This window comes from Hyperolius riggenbachi, chromosome 7 (genome assembly GCF_040937935.1).
Source record: "Hyperolius riggenbachi isolate aHypRig1 chromosome 7, aHypRig1.pri, whole genome shotgun sequence".
NCBI classification, from domain to species: domain Eukaryota; kingdom Metazoa; phylum Chordata; class Amphibia; order Anura; family Hyperoliidae; genus Hyperolius; species Hyperolius riggenbachi.
In genome coordinates this window covers 72,731,406-72,758,963 of record NC_090652.1, presented here as the reverse complement: position 1 = coordinate 72,758,963, position 27,558 = coordinate 72,731,406, and the positions used below count along the sequence as shown (strand labels likewise).

Here is a 27,558-nt window from a genome sequence, read left to right as displayed (position 1 = left end):
ACAATGAATTGATCTATATCTTGTTTTTTCCGCCACCAATTAGGCTTTCTTTGGGGGGTACATTTTGCTAAGAGCCACTTTACTGTAAATGCATTTTAACAGGAAGAATAAGAAAAAAACGGGAAAAAAAATCATTATTTCTCAGTTTTTGGCCATTATAGTTTGAAATTAATATACGCTACCGTAATTAAAACGCATGTATTTTATTTGCCCATATGTCCCAGGTCTTACACCGTTTAAACGACGTCCCTATCACAATTTATGGTGCCGATATTTCATTTAGAAATAAAGGTGCATTTTTTTCAATTTGCGTCCATCCCTATTTATACGCTTATAATTTTAAATAATATACCGTAATAACATATTCTCTTGACATGCATAATTAAAAAGTTCAGACCCTTGGGTAACTATTTATGTTTTTGTTTTTTTTTAATTGTATTTTTTTTTTTTTTTTTAATAAAAGTGTATGTGGGTAATTTTTGGTGTGGGAGGGAAACTGCCAATTTTAAATGTAAAATTATATTTTTTTTTACTAAAAAATGTATGTAGGTGCAGTTTACTATTTGGCCACAAGATGGCCACAGTGAAAAAAGTCCTGGATGCGAACGATCTCGCATCCAGGAACTAAAATGCTGGGGAAAAGTTTCCTGGGGGCAGAAATACTGCGCTCTCTGGAGAGAAAACGTCGGTATTTCTGCAGGGAAGTTAGATCGGTAAATGGGAATTCTATTTCCATTCACTGATCGGGGGGCTAGCGGTGGGCGGCGGGTGCGCCCGATCGCGCGCACCACGCAGGGAAAGTAGCAGTGCCTATCTGGACGAGGAAGCTGGTCCAGATAGGCCGAACTGGTTATATGCAACCAGCATTTTTTTTTTACTAGACCAGCATTGGAAGGGTTAAACACAGAGGTTTAAAGTTCTGTGGAGAGATATGCAGAAGTTCAGATAGATACATTTAACTACATAGAATGTAACAAGTGATAACTAGTTACACACTCTTTGGCTGTCCTCCAGCTCCTTCTCAGTCAGAGAGAGTGAGTCACATGCCACACTTCGATACATTTATGTAAACAAAATGTATCTATGTCAGCTTGTGATGCGTCTGCAGTTCTGTCCAGGAACTTTAAAGCTCTGTGTAACCCTTCCAATGCTGGTCTAGTAAAAAAAAATGCTGGTTGCATATAATATACTGTAAATAATGTTTTAAAGCAAATTTGAAATGCAGGGTTATATTCCGCTTTAACTTGTAATATATATATATATATATATATATATATATATATATATATATATATATATATATATATATATATATATATATATATATATATATATATATATATATATATATATATATATATATATATAGATAGATATAGATAGATAGATAGATAGATAGAGAGAGAGAGAGAGAGAGAGAGATGGATAATGATGGATAATGGATGGAAACTGAAAGCAGAAGCGTTATTGACTCACACTGCCCTCTAGTGATAAGTAGCAATAAGCACACATTAAAGCAGTACTAATTAGAAGCAGGGAAATGTAACAAATAAGAAATAAAAAAAATGTTCTAACATAAATTGGCCTGGAGCACTTGCAAGCCTCTAAATATACTGTTAAAGGGTTCATGGACATTTACCTGGTAGAGATGTTGGTAAAGTTTCTTCTATCGTCAGGTTCTTGCCTATCTTGTAACACCGGCCATTCACATAGATGTTGTGGCCGCAGGTTCTCTGTAGGGTCGGATCGCACACCTAGCGGGAATGGAGAGGGAACAGCTTGTAACAAATTAAGATCCAGTCACACTTGTGCAATCCAGCTATATTGCCAACTGATTCATGCATGAATTAAAAAGGCATTCCAAGCTTGTTGACATAAAATCTAATAAATTATTATTTTCATTTTTGTAAGAGACAGCCTGTTGCTCAGATCAGCCTTCCTGTCTGCAAAGTAAGTAATGGGTGTGTCAATTGTCCGATTAGTGCATGTAATACTGCTATGGCGTGCAATGCAGTCTGCAGCTAAATTACACATGCAGGAAAAGGGGAGATACTGGGATGTTACTGGACAGTCTGTATTATACATAGACACAGTCAAAGTCACTTTAACGTGTACCTGAGATGAAAGAATAGGCTGTCTTACCTGGGGCTTCCTCTGGCCCCATGAGGTCTGTGGGGTCCCTCGCTGGCCACTCTATTCTGCTGTTATCTGGCCCTGTAATCTGGCCAGTTGTACCCTTCAGCGCATGCGCAGATCGGCCTCATGCACTCCCCTGTTGCACCCTCGCCTTTGTCATCTCCTTGCATGGAACCCACTCCACCTCCCAATTGCTAAGTCTGGTGACCACAGCAGTGCAAGTCCACATGCTCACTAAGTGTCTCTTAATAACCACAGATGAGGCATCTAGGAAGGTGTGGTATCCTGCAATAACTTGGGGAAGGTGTTACTGCAGCATCCCTTAACAATAATGTCATAATCACTACATATTATATACAGTATATGCTCCACTCAGGCCTGGATTTACTGGATTTACCTCACAGCAACCTATAGGCACAGACAGGGGCATAACTTGAAATCAATGGGCCCCCCTGCAAAGCTTTGACCATGCTGCACACTAAATAGGGACTGTCTACAAATCTTTGTCTGCAAAACTTTGATTGATTTCTTATCAGTGGCTGAGCAGATGCAGTCATTAGAAAAATTGTGCAGAGAGCAGAACGTTTTTTTTTTCTCTCCGTGCCCTTAGTTGTCAGTATCTCAGGACACGGAAAATAAACTTCTCCCACGGGGGCCCCTTGCGGATGCATCCCTTGCAGGGTCTATCGTTACGCCCCCTGGGCACAGGATGTCCTAGCACCTTAGACATCGCCCTCCATAAAGCTACAAGCCCCCACCAAACTACACTGCAAGTGTGCTCGCTTTCTCTTCTCTCTTACTGCCCTTGCCCATCATAGGTAGCTAGCTAAAGGTGCCCTTTAGTATTAGATAGCCAGAAGTATCCTCAATATTAAGTAGCTAGGATGTGCCCGGTGTCCCCAAGTATTAGATAGTTGGAGGAGCCTCAGTATTAACCATTTCAGCCCGCGGGGATTTTTCACCTTATGCATCGGAACAATTTTCACCTCCCATTCATTCGCTAATAACGTTATCACTACTTATCACAATTTATTGATCTATATCTTGTTTTTTCCGCCACTAATTGGGCTTTCTGTGGGTGGTACATTTTGCTGAGAGCCACTTTACTGTAAATGCATTTTAACAGGATTAATAAGAAAAAAAAAAAAAGGAAAAAAATCATTATTTCTCAGTTTTCGGCCATTATAGCTTTAAAATAATCCACGCTACCATAATTAAAGAGAACCCGAGGTGGGAATTACTAATACTATTGGGGCACAGAGGCTGGTTGCGCACACTAAGACCAGCCTCTGTTGCCCCATCGTGTGCCTCCATGTCCCCCCTGCTCGCCGCTATAGACCCCGCAGTGCTGGCGACACGCAGCGTGCCGCCAGCCCAATGTTTACCTTAGCGCTGTCTGTCAGCGCCGCTCCCCCGCATCGGCGCACCCGCCCGTGTCCCTTCCCTCCCGCTGATAGGAGGAAAGTGACGCGGGCGGGTAGCGGCGATGCGGAGGAGGCGGGGAGCGGCGCTGACAGACAGCGCTAAGGTAAACATTGTGCTGGCGGCACGCTGCGTGTCGCCAGCACTGCGGGGTCTATAGCGGCGAGCAGGGGGGACATGGAGGCACACGATGGGGCAACAGAGGCTGGTCTTAGTGTGCGCAACCAGCCTCTGTGCCCCAATAGTATTAGTAATTCCCACCTCGGGTTCTCTTTAAAACCTATGTATTTTATTTGCCCATATGTCTCGGTTATTATACCTTTTAAATTTTGTCCCTATCACAATGTATGGCGCCAATATTTTATTTGGAAATAAAGGTGCATTGTTTCCGTTTTGCGTCCATCACTATTTACAAGCTTATAATTTAAAAATTTTTCGTAGTATACCCCCTTCAAATGCATATTTAAAAAGTTCAGACCCTTAGGTAACTATTTGTCTTTTTTTTTTTTTTTTTTCTTCTTTTTTAATTGTATTTTTTTTTTCCCATTAAAACTTATTTGGGGAATATTTTGGTGTGAGAGATAAACAGTTATTTTTTAATGTTGTTAGATGTGTAAATTTTAATGTAGAAAATGTGTTGCTGTAGTTTTACTATTTGGCCACAAGATGGCCACCTTCATTTTTGGTTTCCCTCCTTGTACTTCTCACTATGCGGAAGTACAAGGGGGATGCGTACATTTTTCCGGGCAGAAGAGCCAAAGCCTCAAGGGTGAGCGCTTCGGTTTTTCTGAGGGGGACAGGGATCGGTGATCGGGAACCATGTTCTCTTTCACTGATCCCAGGGCTACCGAGGGACACAGTGGGGACACAGGGGCGCGCCTGCAATCGCGCGTGGGAGCGGGAGAGCGCAGCTGAGCAGCCGCCCGGACGTGAGCTTCACGTCTGGGCGGCTGAAATGGTTAAAGGAGCTAGAGGTAACCAAGACTGAAGGGAGATCATCAGTGGAATGCTGAGAGCTGGGTTAGTAACTTCTCATTTACACTCATCAGGACTCTGCATAGGGAAGGAGTGACAGAGGAATCTGAGGAATGGAGTGAACCAGCTTTCCAACATGAGGTGCCTGTAAGCATGTGCCATCAGTACCTTATGGTAAATCCAGCCCTGGCTCCCCTCCCATGTCTGCTCCCAGGAGTGGTATCCACCACCACTACTTTCCGTGCATATTGGTCTGTCTTCTGGAGGTCAGACATGGGTCAATGCAAAATCAGTAGCCATATCTCTGTTCCTGCAGCAAGAAAAGGTTTACTGCAGAGTATCGTGTATTCTAGAAAATGAGTGGGGGAGACATCCAGACGCTTCAGTTCCATCCGAAGAACACTATCTTCAGAAATCTGTGTGACTAGCTCATGAAACTGCAAGACTAGACTTCTGCGAGATGGGAAAGAGGAAGTTCAGGGATTTCAGAATGAAATCTATTGAAATTCGCTCGAAATGCAGTGTTGCACTATTTGATCCAATGCAACCCTATGGGCCATCAATCGGCTGCCAGTAGCCGATCGACCCAGATTTTCCATCTGGACCAATCGAGCAAATCGATCGAAATCAGATGGAATTCAATCTGCCGATCGATCATGCTTTGTGTTGCATCGATTTCTAGCCGATTCGATCGAAACGGTATAGATGGCTAAAATCGACCAGTGGGGGAGCCACTAAGAACAAAAAGTGTCAGGCATGGGGTAGTCATGGAGGACCACTAGAGAAAGGTTTGGGGAGTCACTGAGGACCACCGGAGTTAGGTTGGATGGTCTCTGTAGCCTATCAGAGTTAGGCTACTGAGGACCACTGGAATCAGTTTGGGAAATTACTGAACAATGCCAATGCCAGGCTTGAAGGAGTCCCTAAAGACAACTGAAGTAATGCTGGGGGAATCTCTGAGGGCTACTGGTGCTCAGATAGGGCCGTGTAGGAACCACACAGTCCATAATGTACAATACTGGGGTTAGAAGTGCTCATTTCTCACCTAGAGATTTTCTAACTAATCACAATAATAATTCTTCCTTCCGCCTGTCCTAGTGCATACATTCAGGGCCGGGCCAAGGCATAGGCTGGAGAGGCTCCAGCCTCAGGGCGCATTGTAGGAGGGGGCGCACAATTCATTCAGCTGTCATTCCTAATTGTGTTTGAAGCAGAAAGAAATAAGAAAAGGGGATACATAGCAGTGACTGCAAGCCAGATAACTAGATGTTAAAGGGAAGGTTCAAGCAAAAAAAAAAAAATGAGATTCACTTACCTGGGGCTTCTACCAGCCCCATGTAGCCATCCTGTGCCCTCGTAGTCACTCACTGCTGCTCCAGTTCCCCGCTGGCAGCTTTCTGACCTCGGAGGTCAGGGCCACATTGCATACATTTTTACGCATTCCAGCTAATGCAGGAACAAAAATTTACGCGTTTCACCACTAACGCGTAAAAATGTATGTGTTAATGTTCATGCACTAGCGGGAATGTGTAAAAATGTACGCAATTTGGCCCTGACCTCCGAGGTCAGAAAGCTGCCAGCGGGGGACTGGAGCAGCAGTGAGTGACTACGAGGGCTCAGGATGGCTGCATGGGGCTGGTAGAAGCCCCAGGTAAGTGAATCTCATTTTTTTTTTTTGCTTGGACCTTCCCTTTAAGGTGTTGGGGAGGTTGTGGACCCTGTGGCCCTCTTAGTCTAATAGCAATCAGTGTGTGACAGCTGAGGTGGGAGGGATGGAGGGGCGCACTTTGGGGTCTCAGCCTTGGGTGCTGGAGGACCTTGTCCCAGCTCTGCATACATTCACTGGAGTTACAAGATACCCACCAGGATCTATCCATTATACAGCGCTGCGTAATATGTTGGCGCTTTATAAATACAATAAATAATAATAATAATAATCTGCATGTCGAGACCTAGATGATAACGATGATAGTATTAATGTTAGACTCACAATGAGTTGTGGGGGATCCAGCTGAGCAGCCATTGTCAGGCCGAGTGACGTCCTGTTATCATTGCCCAACTCTGTAAGTCAATCACACACAGTTATATATAATGCTCTATACTGACAGTTTACAATATTCATGAAACAGGCCGAGCACATTACTCTCATCTTAACTTAAGTCTTATCTACATGGTACAATTTTCCATCAGATAGACAAATCTATTAGATGGATCTAGTAAGAAATTGCAACGTGTGTAAACGTCCAAATTGTTTCAGATCAATTTTGCGATAGATTTTGCTTTGATAAGTACCCAAAATCTATTACAAAATGGAACGCAATCCGATTGGACCATTGGAACCATCGGAAATTATCTATTAATCCGTCTAATAGATCCAATCTGACGGAAAAATCAATGTACTGTTTAGATGAGGCTTTAGGGTACCCATACAGCTAGCGACTTGGTGGCCGATCGACCATCGAATTAGATAATCACTGAATCGAATGAAAATCTGTTCCGCCAAGTACACACCCGATCAATGATGCGACCAATTTCAGGCAGAGCATGCCCATCGGACATGCTGCAAGATGTCAGGCCTTTGTGGATGGTCGGGTGCGAGTGATATCAGGATGAATGGCGAACGCGACAAAGCCCCCCCAATGCTGTCCTCCCTAATGTCCTCCATCCAGCTTGTGTGGCGTCTCACACATACCCACGTTACTCCGGCAACCATGTGGGGTGCGTGGAAGGATGAATGGATGGATGGAGCCCAGAACCAGCCCAGAGCCTGCCTGGAGCCAGTGATGGACACAGAGGTTATGGGAGAGAGATCTGTCTCTTGATTCCAAAAACATACGGATAAGTTAATTGGCTGCCCCTAAAAAAAATTGGCCCTAGACTACAGTACTTACACTACATAATATAGACATATGGCAATGGTAGGGATTAGATTGTGAGCTCCTTTGAGGGACAGTTAGTGACATATATATATATATATATATATATACTCTCTGTACAGCGCTGCGTAATATGTCGGCGCTATATAAATACTAAATAATAATAAATAATAATAATAATAATTGATGGAACTGCCCATGCATTGTCTGATGTATGGCTACCTTTACTGTGAGAATTTTCAACCAAATCCTTTTATAGATGTTTTTCACCAATTTCTACAGCTGTTCCACCATGTTCTTGCTGCATATTTATCACGCTCCTAATGAGCTACAATCTCTTGCTGGGAAGCTGGAGCAGGACTTTCCCAAGTGTGGTAAGTTTTTTGTTTGCCCTACATTACTTAAATGACAACTGCAGTGACAAGAATATGGAGGCTGCCATATTGATTTCCTTTTAAAAACAATACCAGTTGCCTGGCAGCCCTGCTGGGCTATTTGACTGCAGAAGTGCCCAAATCGCATCAGAAATAAGCATGCAGCTAATCTTGTCAGATCTGACAATAATGACAGAAACACCTGATCAGCTGCATGCTTGTTCAGGCCTTCAGGGTCTATGGCTAAAAGTATTAGAGGCAGAGGATCAGCAGGACAGCCAGGCGGATCCATCTGAAATTGGCGCCTGCGAATAAGGTCGCATGGTGTTGCCGCTAAGCCATTTGTCGCTGATCGCTATTTAACGTTAAAGTTTTATCGTTATTTAGCGTTAACACACAGAACCCTCCCTGTACCTTTCCTTAACCCCTAAATCCCCTTGGTGGTGCCTAACCCTAACCACCCCATTGGTGGTGCCTAACCCTAACCACCCCCTGGAGGTGCCTAACCACACCCCTGGTGGTGCCTAACCCTAAGCACCCCCCCTGGTGGTGCCTAACCCTAAGCACCCCCCTGGTGGTGCCTAACCCTAAGCACCCCCCCTGGTGGTGCCTAACCCTAAGCACCCCCCCTGGTGGTGCCTAACCCTAAGCACCCCCCTGGAGGTGCCTAACCCTAAGCACCCCCCTGGAGGTGCCTAACCCTAAGCACCCCCCTGGAGGTGCCTAACCCTAAGCACCCCCCTGGAGGTGCCTAACCCTAAGCACCCTCCTGGTGGTGCCTAACCCTAAGCACCCCCCTGGTGGTGCCTAACCCTAAGCACCCCTCTGGCCTGTGACAATCCAGCCCCGCAATCCCGTCGAGATCTGTTCCCGTTAGCGTACGCAGGAAGTACGGGCGCAGACGGACAACGAAGACCGGTTGCTGGATCGTCAGAGGGAGAAAGGTTAAGGGCGACGGAGCGTGCCAATCCCGTCTAATCTGCTCCCGTTAGCATACGCAGGAAGTACGGTGAACAGACTGATTATAAAGATTGGTCGCACAGCTGCCGACAATATGTAATGGGACAAACATCCACCAATCCCGTATTACTAGGCCACTGTTGCCATGCAGGTTTCATGCACTAGAGACTGCTGGAGGCAAATTCACTGTGTGCATAGTAAACGGTGAAGATTGGTTGGAGGTGCCCATACATGTACAATTCTGATTGTATGTACAATCTGTAAACTAAAAAAATATCGATTTCACGCTGGAAATCGGGTATGTAAACTGCCACCACTGCCTGATTGAGGAGCAGACAGTCTCCAACTAGGGCGAAGAGACCCCAACGCTATCATAATACGGTAGCCAGCCCAATCACGTTCAACACGCTCCAGTCACCGTTCGGGGAATAGTCACTTCCGACGGCTTAAAGACTGTGAGCAATGTGACGTTAAAGAAAGGTTACTGGGTCCCTATATGATGCAATCTCGAATTGTATTTACAATTGAGAAACGAAAGTTATCGATTTCGCACAGGAAATCTGGTACTAGCTAGTCCTAGAAGGAAGAAACGGTTATTTACAACCTAGCTAGCAAATCAACAATTTATAAGCAAATCATAAAACAATGCGGTAGTATGACTGACTCTTCAGAGGGCAGATTAGTTATAGCAGCAATCAGATGACCAGAACAGGCACACGACTGAACGATAAAAATCGTTAGTTTATTTCTAAACTACATACACACAGCTTATTTTAGAACAGATTGATTTGACAAAGAGAAGAGGTGAAAAGAAACAGAATGTCCGAATATACAGTTCAAATACCGTTATTGGTAGTCCATGCGGCAATCAAAGTCCAGAATGGCCGATTGCCATGCGGCCTTAGACCTTTGTGAGAAAGTCCCAAAATGGTGGTTTTGCCATGCGGCCAGAGGCCTTGTGAGAAATCCAATGGAGATTTTGCGCCAGTGTCCCGCTGGCTGCCCAGATGTTATGAGGCCAGGATTTCAGGTAAAACGGACCCAGAGCTTTCTGGGCTCTCTGTGGTTATAGCCCCCACTCCAGCAAGGAGGGGTTAGGGGGCGTGGATCACACACCTCTTTGAAACAGGAGATCTGCCCGCCCCTCGCATGAACACAAAAATATACCTGAATCATGATAGGTGTGCTAATCTTCAAACCATACAGGTTATGTTAAATCTAATAACATTTTTCAGGTCGATCAGAATTTAATGATAACAATGATATCAAACTTGGGGGGTTTAGAGTGAACGGTGACCCCAAAATGCATATCTCTGCTTTGGCAGGGCTTACCTTTAATTCGGAAACATCCAATTGTGTGGTTTGTTCCGAATTTCATAATAAGCGGGTTCTAAAGGCCGTGTCCTATTTGGAAAGTCATCTTTATGACAAAAGATGGATTTCATATTTGTGAGATCACAGAAAGGTCAGCTGGGAGATAGATTCTCTTTGGTCCTTCAACTGAGGTAATCCTGAGAGAACCCCTGCTGTGATCGGTTCCTACCAGTCTGGGGGAAGGGGCGGTTTATTAGCTTCTGTCCATCTAATCTCTGATGGATGAGCTATAACCTTTCCAGGGATGCTGGGGAACCGCTTTAACACAGAGGTGAGAAGAGCTGTAATTAGAAGCTACCAAAGAGCCAGGGTTTGCTACATTTGACCAGGGAGAGAAACTGTTAACCCCTGGCTTCCCTGATCTTTTTGTAAATTAGGCCTTTCCCTATCTGTCACTTTTTAATAGTGGCGACAGGGAATATTTTATAAGGCTCTAACTACTTTTTTTTTTATTAGGACGAATAAACGTTGATTTGTCACAGTGCCTAACCCCAAGCACCCCCCCTGGTGGTGCCTAACCCTAAGACCTCCCTGGTGGTGCCTAACCCTAAATCTCACCTGGTGGTGCCTAACCCTAACCTTGACAGTGTTACATTAAATCCATTCACCCTTTTGCAGTTAAATAACTTCTGCAGTTTGGCTTATGTAGGGCGCTATTGATAAATAACGTTACTGTGCGCAATAACGTCTGCTGTTTGGCATATGAACGGCACTATTGATAAATAACATTACCGTGTGCCGTTTTTCTACTTTTTTCCCTGTGCGCCATTATTATGCAGTACTAACTATAAATAGCGATAAGCGTATCTTTTTAATGCGGCGCCATTTTTATGCATAGGCGTTGTGCGCCATTATTCCCTGATTCGCAGCAAGGCAACTGGTATTGCTTAAAAGGAAAAAAAAATTGGCAACCTCCATATCCGCAGCACTGGTTATTTAATGAGGTTTCATGGGCAGCATAGTGGATAGCACTCTTGCTTAGAACAGAGAGAATACAGAGTGAATACAGAAAATGACAATCCCATTCAGATCAACGTTGCACCTTATACACAGTGACATCTTGTGGTTGTAGCAGTAGGGTATTGTACCGTGTTAGCCATCAGTAAAAGCAAAAGCAAAAGTAAAGTAAAAGCTTGTGGTTGATACTATATTGCAATTTAAGGTCACAATACTGTTGATACTGCCAACAACAATGACTATGGTAGGGATTAGATTGTGAGTATACACACATACACATGCTTTGTGAAGCGGTGTGGAAGATGTCAGCATTATGTACTGTGAATAATAATAATAAAATTATAGCTATCATTGTCACAACCACCTGTATCTAACACATATGCATAAAGCTGCTTCAGTAAAGAAATATGATGCCTTCTTACCAGGAATGGAAATCGGGGTGCATGTTTTTCTTTGAGGGTCACAGCGATATAACTGTCCTGATTTATTGGATGCCACTTGCTGGAGGGGAGCACTGACAATCACCCTGAAATGACACAAGAATCCTCTAGGTGGTGGCAGGAGTCTATGATTGCCCCAGCAAAGTGGACTTACCCCTTCGCTCCCAAATCCAGAGGACTGTTCCCTTCTTTCACAAAAATTGTTAAAGACACTCAACAAAGTAACAAAAATGTAACAAAAATGTTCAGCCTTATTTCTTCTTTCCTATAAGTTCCTATACCTGTTCTAATGTTGTCTGGATTACTGCAGCCTTTTCTGGTTGCACTGTCTCTGTAATATATCTAATCTTCTTTTCTTTGTCAAGCTTCTTCGACCAATGGAGGAATGTGCTGCCTCTGCTGTGATCGGGAGAAGTTATGCACGCCCCCTGCAGACTCTGTAAGGAGTAAATAAAGCACACAGACAGAGCTCTGTGAGGGGGAAGGGAGCTGCCTATCACACTAGCACATGCAGAGAACTGTGAGAAATCCAGACTGAGTGCAGATAATTCACTATGTAATAAAAAACTTGTAGTATACTGTAACATGAATAAATATATATACACCGTAGGGCAGTACAAATCTGACAGGTTTTGGACTAAACCATCTTTCCGTGGGGATTCTCGGGGCTATCTTTATTTTCAAAAGCACTTAGTGAAGATCAGCTGCTCAGTCCAACTGTCAGAATAGTTTGCAAACAGGGAGGAAGGCAGTCGGCATCTATGTATAGATCCTTTCCAGGGAGTGCTTTTGCAAAGAATAAATTAAATGCTGAGAATCCCCCATGAAGAGAAGGACTAGTCAAAAATCTGTCAGCTCCGTCTGATTTCTACTACTGTAAGTGACAGCAACATAGGAGAAAAATAATTTCTAACTCATTTTACTCTCGAAGAAAGAAATGTCTTATTTGTATGAGTTTACATGTACAGCTGGTGAGACCTGTGAATAAACCTAGTTCCAGTTGCTATGCATCTGTAATTTCTGAACCCTGTAGTAATTGTACTCTGCCTCTGTAATACTACTGTAATATGTGTGTCTCATTCTATCAGGAGCACAGCAAGAAGTTTTGCAGAAAAATAATTTAAAGGGTTAGAAACAAAACAAAGATGTGGTGGCAAATATCAATGTGCATGTGCAAAGGTTGACAGTTTAGTTAACACTGCCCATGATTCGGGAGATCTCTTAGACTGCTGCCCTGAATGCTGAAAAAAAAAGTTGTGTGAAGGGTGAGCTCCTTCCATTACCCCATAGAGGGCCAATCCATTCCTGCACTATATACAAAGACCAATTCTTTCCTTTTCTGATATAGAGGACCAATCCCTTACATCATCCACTGCAGAGGAGGACCAATCCCTTACATCATCCACTGCAGAGGAGAGCCAATCCCTTACATCATCCACTGCAGATGAGAGCCAATCCCTTACATCATCCACTGCAGAGGAGGACCAATCCCTTACATCATCCACTGCAGAGGAGGACCAATCCCTTACATCATCCACTGCAGAGGAGAGCCAATCCCTTACATCATCCACTGCAGAGGAGAGCCAATCCCTTACATCATCCACTGCAGAGGAGGACCAATCCCTTACATCATCCACTGCAGAGAAGGACCAATCCCTTACATCATCCACTGCAGAGGAGAGCCAATCCCTTACATCATCCACTGCAGAGGAGGACCAATCCCTTACATCATCCACTGCAGAGGAGGACCAATCCCTTACATCATCCACTTTCTCCTTTCTGGTTAGTTATAAAGGCCCAACCCTGGCCCATTACAAAAGACCAATCCTCCAGTGGAATAATCATTTCCTTAACCCCATCCAGAGGTCCAGTCCTTTCCTTCTCCCAGTACAGTGGAGAAATCCCATAACTTACCCTTCCTTCAGCTGCACCACCTTGTAGCCAAAGCTCCGATCACTGTGGTAGAAGACAATTGGATCCTCAGTGTCCAAAAAGAAGGCAACAGAGTAGGACAGAACTGTTTAGATAAGGAAAAATAATAATCAACCTTTATTTCAGACCTTCTTGCCAATAGCGACCGTTGTAGGCTGGGCCAGCTTAATAGTGTTGTTTCAGTATGTCCTACTGTGCGGAGTCTGGTGAGGAGAAAATTCCTCAGAATCTTACTCTTATTTCTTGCCAAAGTTTCCCTTTTACTGAAGAATCTTCTCTCACTAAAGCTGGCCACTAACGGTCCAATTTCTAGGGAAAAATTGTTTGAGTGATCAGAAATTCTGATCGGACGAAAAATCGTTCACTACACCATCAACTAACCAATCTTTGCTTCCTATCTATCATGACCACCAAGAAAATCCAAATTATCGTTCGACGAAAATTCATTCGGGCGACATTTTTTTCACTCGTTCATAATCGATTGTGTCCACCAATGGAGATTATTTACAACCAATCCGATCAGAATTTCTGATCGCTCTAACGATTTTTCGCTAGACATTGGACCGTTCGTGGCCAGCTTTAGAGAGAAAGTATTTTCTTGAGGCCGGTTTTACATTGGCAACCAGCGTTTTTATTGCGGTGCGATCAGAGGATTCCATTGCACCACAAAAAACAAGCTTCATAGATACCTGCGTTAATGAGTGTTAATGTAATTCTTGGCAGCAACACACACCATAATTGAGGCTTTTTACTGCTCCTCTGGCGGAAATACGTATTGCAAGCAATTTTTCTGTCAGAGTAAATTGGCCTCGCTAACGCAAAACAATTTCACATACTCTATCTGCAGCACCATTGACTTACAGGACTTCCGGTCAACATCCGTTATCACAGATTTTGTGCCATAATGCACTGTTGACCTAGCTTCAGATTGGATGCTTCCGGTGCATCGAATCGGATATGAAATGTCCCCACAGCCTTTCATTGCTTCAGCGTCACCCTGCATTAAAAATGGGTAACGCAACAATGAAAACATGTCCTTGTGTCTTCATTTAATTTTTTTGTGGGAATGGGTAACCTCTATGCCCATTTCCATAGGGGGCTAGGACAGGCATTTGGGAGCCCCCCAAATTCCACCTCGACTCTGAACTCTCCCCAGGGTGACCACCTCCTCCTGGGCACTGAAGGTAGGGAAAAGCCCCATGTCCATGGAATAGATAAGTGCTTTGGAGAAGAGGAGGAGAGTCTTTGCCACCACTCTCCTCCAGAGCCCCCCGTACCATGGACCATGCAGGTTGGTATAGCTCAGGGTGAGGAGTAGAGGTGGCCCAAACAGTTCGCCGGCGAGCAATGTTCTGCGAACATCGGCTGTTCACATTCGCGGCGAACATTTGGAGTGTTCAATTTGCCCCCTTACCTCACAGTCAGCAGACACATGGCAGCCAATCAGCTAGCACCACTTCCTGGATCCTCCACCCCCCTATCAAAAAGCAGTTGCGGTGGCCATATTGGATCAATTCTCTGTTGGCTGCTGAATGTTAGCATAGCTCTCTTTCGGAGGGACAGTCCCTGTTTGGGAGCCCTGTCCCTCTGTCCATCTTTCCTCCCCATTGGTCCCTCTTTCAGGACTTTGTCCCTCTTTCTATGTAAATATATATTTCTCTACTAAAAATTGTGTTTGACTCTAAACTTTATTCCCATCCTTTAAAATTGATATATTACTAATTTTAAAAGGTTACTATGAAGGAAAAATGAACCAGGATAGAAAGGACCAGTGTGGTTTAAATTATAAAACATACTTTTCTTATGAAATCTTTATTATATGCGTGACTAGGGGTGTGACGGGGCGTGATCAGGGGTGTGGACGGGGCGTGGCTTAAGCGTCCCTCTTTCTCATCTCAAAAAGTTGGGAGGTATGCGTTAGTGAGAGCAGGGTCAGACTTGCTGCAGATAGGTAGGGAAAGAATTAGCTAGGTCTTGTTCCTCACTTGCTGTGAAAGCACTTCAAACAGCACATCGGTCTCCTGTGTCCTGGTCCTCCACAGCCCACTGACACCCAGAGCTGTGTGCACACTATTTTTGTTCCCTCATTAAGTTGCAGGCACAGAACCACTCCAGTGCATTGTTATTTTACTGTATTCTGATAGTACTATTGCATTTCTCTGTGTGAGACACTCCACAGCCCACTGACACCCAGAGCTGTGCATAATGGGATTTCTGCCCTTTAGGGATTAAAACCTGACTTTGCGTCAACTCCGTAATTTTTGGTGGGACTTTTTGCATGGATCCCCCTCCGGCATGCCACAGTTCAGGTGTTGGACCCGTTGAAACAACTTTTTTTATCACTTTTGTGGCCAGAAATATTCTTTGTAGGTTTTAAAATTTGCATGGCCATTGAAGTCTATGGCGGTTCGCCAAATTCGCCTGTTCGAAACAGTTTTCGGAAGTTTGCGTTTGCCGTTCACGAGCAGAAAATTCTATGTTCACGACATCTCTACTGAGGAGCCCCACACATTCTGTGCTCCAAATTCTGGCTTTGCCCGCCTACATGGGTGACAAGGCATTTTAGACGCTTGGGAGGGGGGAGTGCATACCTGCCAACATTTTGAGATGAGAAAGAGGGTCACATAGGCATAGGCCACACGCCTGCCACGCCCCTAATCACACCCCAAACACACCCCTTGTAATGCAAACCATAAAGATATAATTGAAAAATATGCTGTTGTATAATTCAAACCACACTGATTCTTTCTATCCTGGTTAATTTTCCTTTATAATAACATTTGAAAGAAATATATCAATGTAAAAAATATAAACAACATTTAGAGCATATTAAAGACATTTTTTTTTTCAGTGGAAAAGTACATATATTTACATAGATCTGTGCATGAGACCTGAAAGAGGGACAAATGAGGAAAAAAGAGGGACAGAGGGACAGGGTCCCCAAAGAGGGACAGTGGGAGCTATAGGAGTGTAGAAACTTTCCCCGGGGTATCCTGTAGGCCCCTTCTGAGTGTGGGATATATGTACATTTTCAATACCAATAGGTGGATACATCGGGCTTGATTCACAAAACAGTGCTAATGCATAGCATGACCGTGCTATGCGTTTAGCGCGCAATGTAGCATGCGTGAAGGTTTACGCACATAAAGATTTACGTGCGCGCGCTAACTAAGGTGTTCGTACATCTGTATGCATGTAAACTTTCACGCGGGTTACATTGCGCACTAACCGCTTCCCTGAAAGTCTAATTGTTCCCCTCCCCCTTAAATTACGTTCAGGGATGGTCGTAGTCAGCCAACTTCGCTACTCTAGAACTACGCATAGTTTTACACAATTACGCTTCGCCAAACTAAGGCTTCGAAATAAAATATTAGTTTCGTATGCATTTCGTAGACTACGCGTTAAAATACGCAATTACGCGTAGTGCAAAGCGTACTTTATGCAGAGGTTTATGCCCGTATGCAGAACATTTTACGCATTAATTCCTTTTTAAATGCTTATACTGGGAAGTCTTCTATGTGTACATTTTCCTTTCCAATGCGTAAATTTGTAAGCATACAATCGTGCGCGGAAAAGTAGACGCAAGTAATGCATTTGTAGTTCACTACGCAATACACTTGTTAACTACGCATAGTGGACGTAAGCTACGTGTAGCGGTACATCGCTACTCGTAAATTCGTAAGCATACTTTTGAAACTCCACCCAAGAAGTACGATGCGTAGATGCGAACTACAATGCGTAAATTCGCACTGGCGTAGTTTCTGCTCATCCCTGATTACGTTTCCCTGGTAGTCTAGTTGCCCCCCTCCCACCCATATGCAGAGATCCTCAGCAGGAACCATGGTGGGTAAGTATGGTCTCCCCTGTCCTCAATTCCCAGATGATCGCCGATCCCCTCCGACACGTACTTCAAGTATGATGTCATCAAGCCAGGACCCGGTACTCGCGGCAGCACACCGCTGGATGGAGTGGATTGGTGATCATTGGTGGAACAAGCAGAGGCGAGATTATACTTACCCTGATCTATTGGGAGGGGGGGGGGGGCAAGCTGTGGAGTACTGCTCATGTGCTCCCCCCAAGCATAGAACAGATTGGGGGGTGCACAGGACAAGGGAATTACACAGGATAGGGCGAGCATGAGATGAAAGCACAGACAGCACAAGGATGCGCCAGCAAATGACCTGTTCTCTACAGTGTAATGACAGTATATACAGTATATGTGGCTACTGAGGCACCACAGAGGATGTATACCGTATATACTGTAGATGAGGAACAAGTGGGTAATTATGTAGTATGGTCATGCTGTAGTGATGCTCAAAATCTGCTAATTTCGATTAGGTTAAATTTCATCTAAAATTTTGCAGTTACGGCCACAGATATTTACGATTTCTAAATTCAATTATTTTGCGTAGTCCATTCGTAATTTCTTGCCAACTTTAACGGTTCATAACAAAGGCCCATACAGGCTATCACAACCAAAATTGCTATGTATATATTAAGAGGAATAGTGGGGAAAAAGTTAAAGATTTTGTAGTTTTTGAGAAAATCGATTCGGTTAAATGACTTTTTGCTGTGGTAAAGGTGACACTAGGTCCCCAGGAAACTTGAGATGGCTGTATTGGTGGATTTATACGTACCTGCTTCCTCCAGCCCCATGAGATGTGTGGTGTCCCTTCTCTCTGCTCTTATAATCCCCCTCTGTAATCTGGCCGGCCGTGCTGTTCTGCACATGCATGGCTCAGCCGTGCATGCAATCACCACTGCTCTTCTGCACCCGGGAGTGATCTGCACCTGCACGGCGGGGGTGTGAGCATAGCTGAGCTGCACATGCGCAGAACGGCTGGCCAGATTACCAAGAGGGATTATAAGAGAAGAGAACGACCAGAGAGGACCGTGAGGGACCCCAGGCACCTAATGGGGCTGGAGGAAGCCCCAAGTAAGTATAAATACACCAATACACACCATTTTAAAAAATACCTGGCATACTTCTAACATAAACATACTTCTTCCAACCCCCTGTAGTCATCCTGGCCTTCTCCCTTCAGCTGCTGTGCCCGTCCACAAGCTTCAGGCGTGGCCCTAGTCTGCATCCAGCTTGATCATGCTCCTGTGGCTAGGAGCAATCTGCGCTTGCATAATTCAAAAAAAATTCTGTCTACAGGCGCACAATTGAGTAGGTGTGCAGCCTGCGACTGGCTGATTTGCCCAGATTTTGGAGGGGCACATCGGCTATAGGGAAAAGAGCGGGACAACAGCGAGGGGCCAGGAAGAAGCCACCTGTAACTTAAACTGACCACCTTATTTCACTTCAGGTTCCCTTTAATATATACTAGTTCCAAGCTCTGTACACACATTATACAAGGTGGGCCATTTATATGGATACACCTTAATAAAATGGGAATGGTTGGTGATATTAACTTCCTGTTTGTGGCACATTAGTATACAGTATGAGAGAGGGAAACATTTTCAAGATGGGTGGTGACCATGGCGGCCATTTTGAAGTCGGCCATTTTGAATACAACTTTTGTTTTTTTCAATAGGAAGAGGGTCATGTGACATCAAACTTATTGGGAATTTCACATGAAAAACAATGGCGTGCTTGGTTTTAACGCAACTTTATTCTTTGAGTTATTTACAAGTTTCTCTTTGTTTAAAGCCATTGACATGTCGCTGAGATTAACACGTGAGGAGCGGATAGAAATTGTGTTGATGTCTAGTGAACGCAGTAACCGGGTCATTGCAGCAGATTTCAATGCAAGACACCCTAGGAGACCACTCATCTCCCATGCTACAGTTAGCAAACTGCTTGCCAAGTTTTGTGAAACTGGTTCAGTGTTGGATTTGCCAAAATGTGGACGCATTAAATCTGTCATTAATGAAGAAACATCAGTGGCTGTCCCAGCTTTATTCAGCAAGAGCCCACAGTGTACCACTCGCCGCATGTCAGTGGAGAGTGGCATTAGTCGAACATCCCTTCTGCGGATATTAGCTACTCACAAATGGCACCCTTACAAACTCCAGCTACTGCAGCATCTCAACGAGGATGACACAGATCGGCACACTGAATTTGCAGAATGGACAAAACCAAAAGTGGAACAGGACCCTCAGTTTACGCAGAAGATTTTGTTCAGTGATGAGGCAAACTTTTATGTGAATAGTGAAGTTCCAAACCAAACCACCACTATTGGTCTGACACTAACCCTCATTGGATAGATCCCTCCAAGACTGTTGGAAGAAAAAAAAATTGATGGTATGGTGTGGTATATGGGGTACAAAGACAGTGGGTAATGGAAACCTCAAGTCCTCTGGATATGCGAAATTGCTACATGATGATGCGTTTCCTTCTTGATGCACTGAAGCTGGCAAGTTCCCTGAGTTTTTCCAGCAAGATGGTGCACCACCACATTATGGGAGTCAGGTCCAAGCATTCCTAGATGAAAAGTTTCCTGGAAAGTCGATTGGTAATCGTGGGCCAGTTGAATGGCCCCCAAGGTCTCCTGATCTGACCCCCTTACTTTTATCTTTGGGGTCATCTGAAGGCAATTGTCTATGCTGTGAAGATACTAGATGTGCAGCACCTGAAACTACGGATACTGGAAACCTGTGCTAGAATGTCTCCTGCGGTGTTGCCATCAGTGTGTGAAGAGTGGGAGAAGAGGGTTGCATTGACAATCCAACACAATGGGCAGCACATTGAACACATTTTATTAGTGGTTAGAAACTTGTAAATAACTCATGAAAGAATAAAGTTAGGTTAAAACCAAGCACACCATTGTTTTTCTTGTGAAATTCCCAATAAGTTTGATGTGTCACATGACCCTCTTCCTATTGAAAAAACAAAAGTCGGATTTAAAATGGCCGACTTCAAAATGGCGGCCATGATCACCACCCATCTTGAAAAGTTTCCCCCCTAACATACAGGATCTTCTCAAAAAATTAGCATATTGTGATAAAGTTCATTATTTTCTGGAATGTACTGATAAACATTAGACTTTCATATATTTTAGATTCAAATACACACAACTGAAGTAGTTCAAGCCTTTTATTGTTTTAATATTGATGATTTTGGCATTCAGCTCATGAAAACCCAAATTTCCTATCTCAAAAAATTAGCATATTTCATCCGACCAATAAAAGAAAAAAGTGTTTTTAAAACAAAAAAAAGTCAACCTTCAAATAATTATGTTCAGTTATGCACTCAATACTTGGTCGGGAATCCTTTTGCAGAAAAGACTGCTTCAATGCAGCGTGGCATGGAGGCAATCAGCCTGTGGCACTGCTCAGGTGTTATGGAGGCCCAGGATGCTTCGATAGCGGCCTTAAGCTCATCCAGAGTGTTGGGTCTTGCGTCTCTCAACTTTCTCTTCACAATATCCCACAGATTCTCTATGGGGTTCAGGTCAGAAGAGTTGGCAGGCAAATTGAGCACAGTAATACCATGGTCAGTAAACCATTTACCAGTGGTTTTGGCACTGTGAGCAGGTGCCAGGTCGTGCTGAAAAAATGAAATCTTCATCTCCATAAAGCTTTTCAGCAGATGGAAGCATGAAGTGCTCCAAAATCTCCTGACAGCTAGCTGCATTGACCCTGCCCTTGATAAAACACAGTACCATATACCCTACAGTCAGGTTTCTTTTCACTCAATTCCCCTTTCCCACACTCTGAACAGGCACAGTTAATACCCCACTTCCACCCCACCGCCAATCTGCATTGATGGCACTAAAGTCGAAAGAGTACCTTGTTTCCGCCTCTTGGGCACAACCATCTCCGACGAGATACAGAGGGAAGCCCATCAAAGACTATTCTTCCTCCGCCAAACTGAAAAAGTTCAGAACTTCTGACGAGCTTCTACTTTAATCTACTGAACTTCTACTCTAATTCTACTGAATCTGCCCTGTGTTCTTCCATTCTGGTCTGGTATTCTGACGGTGGCTGGATAGCGTAATGTCATAATGGTTAAGGGCTCTGCCTCTAACACAGGAGACCTGGGTTCAAATCTTAGCTCTGCCTGTTCAGTAAGCCAGCACCTATTCAGTAGGAGACCTTGGGCAAGACTCCCTAACACTGCTACTGCCTATAGAGCGCGTCCTAGTGGCTGCAGCTCTTGCACTTTGAGTCCGCAAGGAGAAAAGCGCGATATAAATGTTCTGTGTTTGTTTGTTTGTTTTTTTTCTGACACAAACTACACAGGGTCTTCAGATTAGCAGAGAGGATCACTGGGAAACCTCTACCCACACTGAACATCTTCTACAAATCAAAGATTGTGCTCCAGAGTGTTGAGGTTTGCCAATCCCTCACACCTCGGCCACCACTTCTTCAGCTGGCTCCCATCAGGCTGGAGGTTTCTTGCCAGCTCCCCCAGGAACTCAAGGCATAAAGTTTTTTCCCCTTGGTTGTTAATCTCTTGAACTCACTTCATGCAATCCCTACCCCCCACATGCCCCTTTTCTCCCCTTAGCAGCTAATCACTGTTGTATTATTGCCTCTTCAATGTACCTCGCTTACACTGCCATATATGGTGATTACTCTGCTGTATATTGTGTTTCCTACCTCCTATTTCTTACTTAAAGAGGATCCGAGATGAAAAACTATCTATAACAAGTAACTCGTCTATATATCTTATCTAAAGTTTAGATAGTTTACACAGCAAATCTAGCTGCAAATAGCTTTAATAGAATATATGATTCTTTCTTCCTGTGATACAAAGACAGCAGCCATATTTGTAAACATTACACAGAAGCAGGCTTATCTGCATCTTGAGCAAAAAAAAAAAAAAAACACTAACCCCCCCCCCCCCCCCCTCCTCCCTCCGCCTCTGAAATCTCTGGCTAGTAATATCTCCCCATCCTCCTGCCCAGACTGAGCTCCCATGAGCCCTTGCTACTGTCTTAAAGCACTATGCCAGGGAAAAAAAACAAATATATAAGTAGATAAATACTTGATCTACTTACATAACACATGTATTATACTGTCCAAGTTTTGATTTCAGTGAATGTTATATAGTAAATAACGAGAATTCTGTTAGTGGTGGGGGCCATGTCTTTTGCCCACAGTTAAGGCTAACTCGTGATGTCATTTCTGCCCTTTACTTTTTTCTTGTCTCCAATCGCTGAGTCGCCTCAGCCTTGCTTGTAAACACAAGTGAGTAGGTGATTAGGTTTCAGATAAGCAGCTGGCAGGGAAATAAAGGAAAGAGGAGGAATACATTATAGATAAAAAGAACCCAGCATGCAATTCTTTGGCACCGACTACTAAAGGGCCAATGCTCCTTAAGTATGTGATAACTCCAAATCATAACAGCAGAAAATTTTTGAAAGTTTTGAATGCAGGATTAACATCTTTATCACTTAATACACTCAGACCAGTTGCTGTTGAAATTTGATTTTTATGGTGACGATACCGCTTTAAAGTGCCTTGGCTCTCTGAAAACCTGTGGGCGTGGTTTGTTTAGTTTATAGGGAATTAGAGTATTAAAGGGAATTTAAACTGAGAAGGATATGGATTTTCCCTTTTAAAATAACACCAGTTGCTTGAATCGCCTGCTGATCCTGTGTCTAATACTTTTAGCCCCTGAACAAGCATGCAGATCAGGTGCTCTGACTGAAGCCAGACTGGATTAGCTGCATGCTTGTTTCAGGGTGTGATTCAGCCACTATTGCAGCCACAGAGATCAGCTGGACTGCCAGGCAACTGGTATTGTTTAAGAGGAAACATCCATATCACTCTCAGTTAAGGTTCCCTTTAAAACCAAAAGTATTTGGCTTGAGGAATGCCCTATAAACAATAGGAAAGGAATGTATCTACCAAATCCAATTTCAAGTACGATTTGCTTGGCAAATAAAAAGGATTCTGAAGATACATTTTCATCCTTCTGTTTCCCGCATTCTGAACATTTCTGACACTTTGCCCCAGACTTTTGATTCCTTCCCACACTCTGAAAAGTCATTCATGCTTCTGATACATTTCCACACTCAGAACCTTAACCCATAACCTTAAAGGATACCAGAGCCTAATAAATCTAGAGACGTGGGAGGAGCAGGCATATACTGTCACCTGTCCTGATGCCTACCACTCCCCCAGTTTTCTATTCCGACCCCGCAACCTACCTAAATGCCCCTCCGGCAGCCACTTCTGGATTGCCGGAATCGGGCACTACTGCACAGGTGCTGGCCAGGCTGTGCGCGTCCTACAGCATATGCCTGTGGCTGGGACCGCACTGTGCATGCGTATGACAACATGCACATGACCAGGGATGATCGGAATGAGCAAATTCAATTCTGCCGGAATTGCGGAATTCCGCCAGCGCTAAATTCTGTCGCCATTACATTTCCACGGAATTTTGCTAATTTGCGCGGAATTCCGCATTCCGGTGGAAAAATACAGTAATCGCAAATGAAACCTTGTTTATGCTAAATGGTAACCCATGGGACCTAGTGGCTGTTCCCCCAGTCCTTTTTTTTTTTTTTTTGCAGCAAGAGGTGTCGCTTAAGCCATGGGACCTAGCTGTTGTCCCTTGGCTGTCATTTTGGAGCCACAGGAGGTGTCGCTTAAGCCATGGGACCTAGCGGTGGTCCCATGGCGGTCATTTTGGCGCCGCAGGAGGTGTTGCGTAAGCTATGGGACCTGGCGCTGGTTCCATGGCGGTCATTTTGGCGCCGCAGGAGGTGTCACGTAAACTATGGGACCTGGCGGTGGTTCCATGGCGGTCATTTTGGCACCACAGGTGGTGTCATGTAAGCTATGGGACCTGGCGGTGGTCCCATGGCAGTCATTTTGGCACCGCAGGAGGTGTCACGTAAGCTATGGGACCTGGCGCTGGTTCCATGGTGGTCATTTTGGCGCCGCAGGTGGTGTCGCGTAAGCTATGGGACCTGGCAGTGCTTCCATGGCGATGGTTTTTGCGCCGCAGGTGTCGCGTAAGCTATGGGACCTGGCGGTGGTTCCATGGCGGTGGTTTTTAAGCCGCAGGAGGTGTCGCGTAAGCTTTGGGACCTATACAAAATGGTGGGATAGGTGAGATAGCTAGGGAGCTGGTTGCTAACATAGGATTGATTGGTTTTTGTTAACACTAATTGGTGCTGAAATAATTCCGATTTTCATGCAGAAATCCATTTGGGTGGTTTTTTTAAGTCTCTGATTGGTGCAGAAATTCCGATTTTCATAAAGAAATCCTGTTTTCACTTTAAAACTTCTTCTAGGGGCTTCCTTGTGATTGGCTAACAAAATTCCGCATTCCGCCGGAATTACGCATGGTTCCACGGAATTTCCGCTATAGCGCTAAGGCAATTCCGTTCCGATGCGACAGAACGGAATCACCAAATTCTGGCCGGAATCACGGAGAACAGAATTCCGCGGAACGCGGTGAACATCCCTACACATGACCTAGTGACGTCATGCACAGAGTGCTCCCCGGCATGGGTGCGGGCTGTAGGATGGGCAGGGCTGTGGAGTCGGTCCAAAAATCCACCGACTCCGACTCCTCAGTTTAGGATTTCACCGACTCCACAACTCCGACTCCTCTAATTTGCATATTACATTTTTGTTGATTAAAAGTATGTAACATGAAATTCGTCTCTTAACTGCCAACGCTTAGGAATTTTACAAGACAACTGAAGTGAGAAGGATATGTAGACTACTATATTTATTCCCTTTAGACTAAAACTAGTCCTTGGTAAGAGTACTTGTAAAAGGTACAAACCGGAACAAAGAACATCTATCAGGCCCTAGGCAATGTAAGTGTGGGTACATGTAAGAATGATGTGCAGGTACTTTGCAGGGGAATGAGGAGATTGTAAACAGACAACACCTCTGTGTTCAATGTGCACAGCATTCTCAGTGGATTCCCTGCAGCTCTGTGGGGAGTGCATATGTAGAGTATAGTACTACTGTGTAACAAAGTAAACCTGAGACAGATGAAATTAAAGTTTTATACATACCTGGGGCTTCCTCCAGCCCCCTTCAGGATAATCAGTCCCTCGTTGTCCTCCTCCACCACCTGGATCTTCTGCTAGGAGTCCAGGTACTTGAGCCAGTCAGGCGTAGTGCGCATGCACACACTCCGCCGCCAGGAGCATACTACACCTGTGCAGCACTATTGCGCAGGTGCAGAATGTTCCTGGCTGTGGGAGCGGCATGCGGCCGGACAGCGCTGACTGGCTGAATTACCAGGACTCATAGCAGAAGATCCGGGTGGTGGAGGACAGAGAGGGACTGATTAGCTTGAAGGGGGCTGGAGGAAGCCCCAGGTATGTATAAAACTTTACTTTTCATCCGTCTCAGTTACCCTTTAATTTGTAGTGACCAAACCAAATTTTAATAACATATCACATTATTTGATTTCATCAGCAAAGGGAGTGCATGCATTTGCATAAATCAGCATCAATGCAGAATTATTTCCATGTCATTGACCATCTCTATTAGTGACACAGCTACACATCAGGCTTTATTCTTACAGCATAGATGTTATTTAGTATATATAAGAGATTCCTGTGTACACATCATATATACAGTCACAATCAGATATGTATATCTGACCTTAAAAATACAGGGACTGCTTTATTGCAGCAGCACAAGTAACTAATTTTGATTGGTTTATTTCATTTTTGTGGACTAAGCTATTACTGTATATATACTGTATATATACATTATTTTTAATGACTAATATCTGAGAAATAGAACATTTTATCATATTTTCTATTTTAATTACAGTTACAAATTCATTAGGAGTCGGAGTATTTTTTCCCGACTCCGACTCCAGGCACCCAAAATTGCCCGACACCACGACTCCGACTCCACGACTCCGACTCCACAGCCCTGAGGATGGGTGCAGCGTGGCCAGCACCCGCGGAGTAGTGCCTGACTCCGGCGACCCGAAACAGGCTGCCGGAGGGGCATTTAGGTAGAATGTGGGGGCAGAGAACAGAAGAAGAGAACCGGGTTCTCTAGGTTTATTTGGCTCTGGTATCCTTTAAAGGGGAACTGAAGTAAGAGGTATACAGAGGCTGCCATATTTATTTCCTTTTAATCAATACCAGTTGCCTGGCAGCCCTGCTGATCCTCTGCCTCTAAAGTCTGAAACACCTGATCTGCTGCATGTTTGTTCAGGGGCTATGGCTAATAGTATGAGAGGCAGAGGATCAGCAGGGCTGCCAGGCAACTGGTATTGATTAAAAGGAAATAAATATGGAAGCCTCCGTATACCTCTTACGTCAGAAAAATCAGTTTTCCTTTGAATTTTTGACAGAGTAACCAAGCAGCTCGGGGTGACCCAAACCACTCGGAATGCATAGGGGGATAAAATAGACCGAAAAGCCCTCCTATTAAAAAGCAATGCTTGGTGTAATTTGCCTTCTTAAAACAGAAGGAAAATTGCAATAATTCAGCTATAAGTGAACATTTGTGGTTACCCACAATGCACCACTACTGAATATACAAATTATCTATTTTCTCCCCTGTAAGCTAGGCAAGCATCCAGAACCGCTGGTGTATAGCAAGCCTGTAGCTTTACATTTTACACAGCCACATCAACCCCACATGTAGACAGCCTGTTTCTGACTTTTGGTCCTCATCAGTACATGGCAGGGATTGATAAGGCTGTATGGGATTGGGCTTGGACCTGTACAACAGAGTAACCAAGAAGCTTGGGGTGACCCAAACCACTTTGAATTTTTTTAAAATGGATATTCTCAAAATCTACAAGGTCTTTTTAGAAATGTATTTGGGTGATGATGGCATGCATGGGGACTTAGCCATTTACTGCTAAAGTTGGCGAAAAAAATTACGTGAAATCATGCATAATTACCTGCAATTGTGACATTAAAGATCCTGATTACAATCGCAAACAAAATTATTTACGATTGCAAATTATGATGCAAAATTACGATTATGCAAAATTCCTGCTCCTCTCTATCATACTCTACCACTCAGGAGGTTGAATGGTACAACTGGGCCCTATACTCAGGTAAACATGCATGCTATTCTACTAGATTAGTGCTTTTCAACCCATGGTACGCGTACCAGCAGTGGTACTTTGCGTCTGGTTAGGTGGTACGCTCTGGGGAGATGAAAAGTAAGTGTCTGTGGGCTGCAGGGAGATCAAAGGGAAAAGTGATT

General features: G+C 44.1%; 1 protein-coding gene across 1 annotated transcript in view; it reads right to left on the bottom strand.

Moving 5' to 3' along the window:
- Nucleotides 1-18,102, bottom strand: part of LOC137526072 (integrin alpha-M-like) — a 131,263-nt gene extending 113,161 nt beyond the window's left edge. Inside the window, exons 1-5 of the mRNA XM_068247286.1 lie at nt 18,084-18,102; nt 13,429-13,531; nt 11,497-11,600; nt 6,524-6,594; nt 1,640-1,754 (exon numbers count right to left, since the gene is read on the bottom strand). Coding sequence (XP_068103387.1) covers nt 1,640-1,754; nt 6,524-6,594; nt 11,497-11,600; nt 13,429-13,531; nt 18,084-18,102 — 412 coding nt within the window. The remainder of the gene's footprint in view (nt 1-1,639; nt 1,755-6,523; nt 6,595-11,496; nt 11,601-13,428; nt 13,532-18,083) is intronic.
- Between the last annotated feature and the right edge of the window lie 9,456 nt (nt 18,103-27,558).